The 7,326-nt window shown below is 53.9% G+C and overlaps 1 protein-coding gene across 1 annotated transcript; it reads right to left on the bottom strand.

The window, feature by feature from the left end:
* Positions 1-473: 473 nt before the first annotated feature.
* Positions 474-7,008, bottom strand: EMWEY_00026550 (hypothetical protein; the record flags this gene model as incomplete). The annotated part of the gene is made up of 11 exons (XM_013481174.1): positions 474-1,014; positions 1,369-1,429; positions 1,600-2,053; positions 2,416-2,624; positions 2,864-3,189; positions 3,563-3,750; positions 4,300-4,594; positions 4,738-4,771; positions 5,013-5,819; positions 6,127-6,579; positions 6,885-7,008. The coding sequence occupies 11 exons, from the start codon at positions 7,006-7,008 to the stop codon at positions 474-476; spliced, it is 3,492 nt and encodes a 1,163-aa protein (XP_013336628.1).
* Between the last annotated feature and the right edge of the window lie 318 nt (positions 7,009-7,326).

Below are 7,326 nucleotides of genomic sequence, written 5' to 3'. Positions count from 1 at the left end.
CATACGTCTTGGTGGTTGTTGTTGATATTGAGGTGTGCTGCTGCGTGATGGTGCAGCAGGTATACAGGTACACAGCTTGAATATTGCTGGTAGCTGGTGGTACTGCACATAAGCTTGGGTTCTTGTACTCTGTGTGCGGGTCCCCGCTAGTCTCGCATTTTCCCAAACGGCGCAGCAGCCAGCAGCATAAGCAATACAAGCATCCTTGAGGCCTCAACAGCAGCAGTAGCTGAAGCGGTATATTTTCGAGTAGCATCGATTTTCAAACGCGTTCGTGTGTTTGTTAAAACTGTATCGGGTACGAAACCGACCTGTTGGTGCTGCAGCTGCAGCAGCACCTCTGTGCTCTGCGCAATGTTTTAACGTGAAGGCTTCCCGCGCTTTACAGGCGAAAAGACGCGCCAGCTGCCCAGCAGCAACAGCGCAGCAAGAGGAAGCCCAGAAAGCAGACAAAAAGAGACACACGAATAATCTCATCTGCAACCATAACGGCCGAATACATTTGGATGGCCCGTGGCATCGCCGTGCACTGAAGGCATGCCGAGATGCTGCTGCTGCTGCTGTTGCAGCAGTCCAGCAGGAGGCGCCGCCGCCCTGTAGGCTGACGTCTGTACATGAGTCTGCTGTGCAGGAGCGCCCGTGCTTATATGAAGCTGCTGCAACTGTTGCAACTGCTGAAGCTGCGACAGCTGCTGCAGCGGTGATGCTCCCAGATGCACCTGTTGCTGCCTGGGAAGACGTGAAGAATCAAGAAAAGGCTGCTGTACACCATACGGGTTTGGTGCATAGTGCTGCTGCACCTGCTGCGGCTGTCTGTAATGAGACATATACGGCTGTTGAGGGTGCTGCTGCAGCAGGCTCGGAGCAGCAGCAGCAGCTGGCGCAGCACCGCCTCCTGCTACAGGATATCGGTGCTGAGCAGCATGCTGGTGAGGCTGCTGCTGACGAGCAAACATCTGGAGGCCCATATTATGCTGGCCGTCCTGTGCATGCATTGGAAAAGGGTTCATCCGACTGCAGCAGCAAGAAAGCACAGTAAAAGCAGCAGCAGCAGCGATTCCATCCTGCCTCTACGTTCTGCTAGTCTATCTATGTAACTTGCATGCCAGCTACTACGCGCAAGACAGCACTACATATCACTGCTGCAACAGCAGCAGCAACAACGGCAGCAGCAGTGCCGCTGGAGTCAACTGTAGCGTCAGCGTCCACCATCGTTGACCATCTTCTAAAAGGGGCGCCTCAAACCGGAAAAGAACCCTTAGCCTCTCTACACTGCTCTTGCTGCTGTTGCTGTTGCTCTTGCTCTTGCTGTTGTTGCTGCTGCATTTTTGCAGGGGAGTTAAACACTTAAGCTGAAAAGGCACTTACTAAGTTCTCTGATGAGGAGGCACAGCCTGGCTGCCTGCAGCGTCGTTGCTGGCGTAAGCTCCTGCTGCAGCACATAGGAACAACAATACGACCCATGGCTGCTGATGATGATGATTCTGCTGCCGCTGCTTGTGATTCTGCTGCTGCTGCTAATGATTCTGCTTCTACCGTTGCTGCTACTGCTGTCTCAAGTTGTTACTTCGGGTGTGAGTCACTAATGCGTGTACGTACCAAGTTGGGGGGCTGGAGGCCCTCCTTGCTGAGGCTTGAAATGCATTGCCGCTGCCTGCTGCGTCCTCATATGTCCTCTACTGCCAGTAGCGCCGCCGCTGCGCCGTGGATCGGTAGACGAAGCAACGTTTGTTGAGAAGCGCTGTTGCTGTTGCTGCTGCTTATTCCCCTGAAGCCCGTATTGTTGTTGCTGTTGCTGCTGGCGGTGCTGTTGGCGGTGCTGACCGCCTCCTGGAGCTGCTCGACCACTCGTGTAGCCCCCTCCTCCCCGTCTCAAGTTCTGTCCACTTCGGTTCTGTAGCCGCTGCTTCTGCTGGTGCTTGTGCTGCTGGTAACCCCTGCCGCGTGTATGGCTCATGTTGCCTCCACCGTGCTGTTTGCCGCCCCCTCCCTGGCCGCTTCGTCCCTTCTGCTTGCCAAAATTCACCCGGCCAGACTCTCGTTGCTGCGATTCCTGCGTACATAAAGGCGGAGAAGCAAAGCAAAGACAGCTGCAGCAGCAACAGCCAAAAGGTTGTCTTGGTGCTGAAAGAATCCCAAACCCATCATGCAGTCGCAGCACACATGATCATCAGGCACCACAGGGCATACACGCAAATGGACACAGTACATAAGAGCATCTACATGCAAACCGTACTCACCCACGCAGACACAGTGTACAAGCGCACGCAAATCGACTATACACACACCTGCACTGACTCTCTAGACATACATGTACATATACGCATCGATACTTATGTGCCTCCATATATGCACGCAAGGAAGTGCTGCTTCTGCTGCTGATGATGCTGCTATGTATATGCTAGGTGGTTGTACCTTCAAGAGGCCGCTGAAGTGCTTGGCGATGGCAGGTATGTCAAAGAGCGGCAGACTGGCTCCTTGTTGTACTTCAGCGACACTGAAGGCCGGCAAAGTGAACGACGGAGCCTCGTCTGCGTTTTTCTTGCCTCCCCCTCTCCTCCCGTTCCGCCGCAGCGGCAAACCCTCCTCAAACAGCAGCTGCACGCGCGAATCCTCAGCACACCCTACACGCAAAAGAACCATTAGCACACCCACGGCAGCAGGTTTACAGCTGAGAGTTTAGCGTTTACAGTTTAAGGTTTGCGAAAATAAGTCTCAGGAAAACAGATGCAGTTCAAAGGGACGAGAAGGCTCTGCCCCTATGGGGTTTGTGGTGTGAAGCACAGCGTGCACGGTTAAGGGCTGGGGGTTTATGGTTTGCTGTTGAGGAGTCAGGGCTTGTGGGGAGTTGTGTTGTGCGCACCCGCTTTAACGAGGTATTCGTTTGCTTGCCAAGGAGGTATGGGCTGGTTGCAATTTGTAAGAAGATCATCTAAAGCGGCCCGAAGCTCCTGGAAGCCTTCTTCCACAATAATAAGGGCCTCCTGTTGCTGGCGTCTCCCTCCAAACCCTCCTCTTGTCGGTGCGCTGTGGTGCAATGCTGCGGCGGCGGCTGCTGCTGCTGCTGGGTCGCCTTGTAGCACGCGCGACAGTATATGCCGCAGCACATTGACCCGCAGCAAATCTCCCAAGGTGATGGTAGTAGAGCCAGCGCTGTTCAGTAAATTTACCGAGTCAAATACCACGATACTGCAGCAGCAATGAACCCACATGCAGAAGGCCGATACCCTAAAACCCACGCTCTGCCTGCCTACACAGAACAACCCAATTCGTCGTGCATGCACGCCTTTCAGAGGGAAAAGCTATGCATTAGAACGCATATGAAGGTGCTACTGCTTGTGCGTCTGCTGTTGAGTCCCATGCTGCGTCTGCTGATGATGCAGCTGCTGTTAGTCTTGCTGCACTACCCGCGAATGCTGTTGTTGTTGCTCATGTTGATTCTAATGGTACTGCTGCTGCGATTGCTGTCCTTGGGAATGGTACTGTCGTTGGTTTTTCTACTTATGTTGATGGTGTCTCTGCTGCTACTGCAGCCCCTGTTGCAGCTAGTGCATGCTTGTACTTGGTAACAGCGAGTGGTTGCGTAGGGGAGGCTTTGACAGTGAGCTCAACATGACAATTGCCAGGAAGAAAGGCCAGTATTAGAACCAGCGACTCCCGTTGTGGTAATACCGTTATGCCCTCAGCCCACGCCTGGGACAGGCTGTCTTTGTTCTGCTGCGCCACCGCCACCGCATACACTTCACTTGCCTGCAACACACGACAATACAAACTCACTCCTGCTGCTGTTGCTGCTGCAGACGCTGCTGCAGGCCGGTGCGCTACCGGCTGAACCCCGAAGACTGCATGCCAGGGGAAAGAAGAGCTGCACGGGGTACACTCGAACGTTGCACAGGCAAACCGAAGGAAGATACAACCACAAACGGCGACAGGCAAACACAGAGGATAAGCACAAACACAGAAAGATGCCCACAGCGGGCAAGCAAACACAACGCAACACAACACACGCAGTACGCAGAGAAACAGCAAAACGCCGGAAGCTACCGCTCAGCAGCAAGCCAAGGATGTGGACGGCGCTCTGCTGGAGGTGTTGGGAATTGCGTTATTACAACTGACGCAGCAAACAGCAGCAGCAAGAAGAAGCAGATGGGGAGCAGTATGAAGGGAGCAACGGACAACGAAGGACGCACAAAAACACAGCCAAACATATATGTAGACGATGCAGCGTCGGCCTGCTGCTGTCTCCTCCCTTCTGGCATTTTTTCCGTTGTTTTGACCGCGCAAACCGTTCAGACTCACCTGCTGGAAGACTCGCTTGCCGGCTGCGGAGGCCGATGCTGCTACAGGGCAAACCCCCATGGCTCCTATCGGCGATCGGTAGCTCAGGATGCCCTGCACTTTCGTTGCCTTCGAAGACTTGCTATTGCTGCTGCTGCTGCTCGTAGCTGACGCTTCTTGAGGATTCATGAAATACCAGGATACAGCAAAAGGAGAGACAGGACGAACCAGATCCACCGGCTGATACATCGTCCGTGGGTACTTCAAATATTCAAAAGCTGACGTTCCTACTTTTGCTGCTGCCGTTCCTTTTCCCCTGCAGCGGCAAACACCAGCACGCAGCAGCAAACAGACTCTCCCTGCTCCCTACTAACGCCAACCAGCCTCCCCAGCGACACTACCGAACGAAAAACACAGAAGCATATGCCGCCGCTGCAGCAGAGACAGCAGCAGCAGCACCCTCGCTGCTGCTGCTTCATGCGCACAGCGGCGACTGTGTCAATCCACGCAACCAAACAAATGAAGAGTGCCAGTGCTGCAGCAGTTGCCCGGGGGCAGAGTGGGCGCAGGGAAGGTTCGAAGAGGCAACTAACGAAGCAGAGCTGCATCAACAGCAGCTGCTCGCTCCACCAGCTGCAGGCGTGTGTTGCAGCATCGAGTGTGTACTTCTGCAGTAGCAAGCGGATCAGCAAATGAACCAGTCATCTTAAGGGATTCACGCACAGGCCCCGGACCCATTGGGATCCATAAGCCATGCAGAGCCTTTCTGTTTTGAACATACACTTTGTCTTCTTCGGTTTCTCGGTTAGCGTTTTCCTCCTCCTCCTGCTTTTGTGGCACCGCTTCTACTTTATTCGTTCCAGGCGCCCACAAGCTGAATTTCCAACGGCCGCAGGCATATTGGTTGATGAGCTGGGCGCAGACAGGATGGGAGGGGAAGAGTGTGCAGGGGCTGAAGTGCTTGCCGCGAATGGGTTCTTCTTGTGAAATCTTCTCGTTAACTGCCTTGAGTTCGCTGCTGCATTCAAACGGGGAATTGCACACATTCAATACCCCCATAACCTGCATAGCCTCCTCCTCCCGTTTCTCCTTGCCTTCCTCTGCTTCATCTTCCACGGCGCCCCAGTGCCGCTTCCCTTGCCTCACGAACTCCTCCCGCTCATTCTTCAATTTACTCACGAATTCAGCAGTCGGCGGAGAGCGCAGCTGCTGTCTGTACGCTTCTGCTGCTGCTGCTGCTGTTTCAGCGTTATAATGGAAGCACTCGTTTCGCGGCGTGGGAGGCAGGTACAGGATGCAGTTGGCATATAGGTCTAGAGGTGCCCTCGATTTCAACATCTGCTGCACCGAAGCATCTTCAGCTGCAGCAGCAGACGAAGCCGAGATGTATATACCACCTATATCGTCGGGCAACAGGAGCAAAAAATCCACGCCAGGAAGCACCACTGACAACGCCTGTGCTATGTGCTCTAGCTTCTCCCGTGAAAACCCCCGGTTGAAAAACAAGCAACGACTCAGCTCCACGCCCCGGTCCACAAGCCCTGCGCAAACACCAGCAAAAGCAAACCCCAACCCTAGCCCTAAACCCTAAATACGCAAATCTGCCTAACTTGGGGAATTAGCGGACGCCATCAACAACAGCAGTCCGTCACCGTGGCATCAGCAACAGGGACAGTCGTCGATCTGTCAAATCACAACGCGCTGCAGTACTCTAACAAGTTGAGGAGCAACACCAGGCACAGCACTACTACCGACAGCTCCGCGAATCGCTGGGAAACCAGCAGGAGCCACAAGAGGGGCAACCGCAGCAGCACCAACGAAAGCTCTAATGGTCAGAGCCGGTCTTACAGCTGTACAAAGCCACAGACGCCCCTCCTGAGTCATCACTCCCATTGCTGCCCTCCTCGCTATCCTCTCCGCTGATGTAATTCTTCACTTTTCCGACCAAGACATCCTCTCCGCTGATGCAGTTCTTCACTTTTCCGACCAAGAAAGCCGGCGAGAAGGAAGCAGCAAGAAGTGTCTTAAGGATGAGCGCGTCGGACAAAAAATGCTGTTCAACTGCTGCTGCTGCTGCTGCGGGTTCATAAAACATCGCAGCGTCGAACGAACCGTCATCTGCAGCAACCCCCTGTTGCTCCGCCGGCAACACCGATTGCTGCAGCTGCTGCTGCTGCTGCTGCTGCTGCTGCGCACTCCTCACTTTCCCTGCAACCGGTTGCTGCCGCTGGCGCGCGGGGAAGACGCTGCCATCTTGCAGCAGCTGTAGTAAAAATCCGAACTCCTTGTACGCGGAGGACGCTGCAAGCAATAGCAGCAGAATACAGAGCGGGAACAGAGAAAAGGGATAGTGGGCGCAGCTTGTACCCGTACAGATGGTGGTTTACATTCCAGCGGAGGCAGAAACAAATAGAACAGATACACCAGATTCCTCATCTCTACGGTACCTGTGTTCTGCTTCTGCTGCAGGGTACCGTATCTGCAGCAGCACTGCGGCGCTACTATTGTTGCTGATGCTGTTGCTGATGCAGAAGCGAGAAGGATATCTGATATGTCTCTACAACAGCAGCAGCAGCCAACACGCACGGAAGGAAACAGCAACCCACATGGATCTACAATTCGCCGAACGCGATGACAGAGATCGCAGACGAGAAGGGTTGTCTGCACGAGACGTTTCGGCAGGATTGCATGCAGGCGCCCGAACTCACGGGCTGCCCGGTTGTACTCCATCTGCAACAAGATAGCAAAGTTAATGACACTATGACCAATCAAACAAAGCCAGCACATGCAGACAAATACATCAGCGCATAAAGACAACGCGGCTTGTCTGTGGTCTCCAAAGTGAAGACTAAACAACCAAACCCGGTAGTGCAGCCAGCCCACAAGATAGCAGCAGTAGCAGCAACAACAGGGGCAGCAACAGCTGTGGATGCAGCTACTGCTGGTTCTGCTGCAGTTTATATTCGTGTCTGTTGCTGGGTCGTCGACCTCTTGTGTCTTCTGTGTGTGCGTGTTGGGTGGGTGGTTGCGTATATATATATATATATT

Source organism: Eimeria maxima, genomic scaffold, assembly GCF_000499605.1.
Source record: "Eimeria maxima Weybridge genomic scaffold, Emw_scaff288, whole genome shotgun sequence".
Classification (NCBI taxonomy): Eukaryota; Apicomplexa; class Conoidasida; order Eucoccidiorida; family Eimeriidae; genus Eimeria; species Eimeria maxima.
This window is presented reverse-complemented; position numbering and strand designations above follow the sequence as displayed.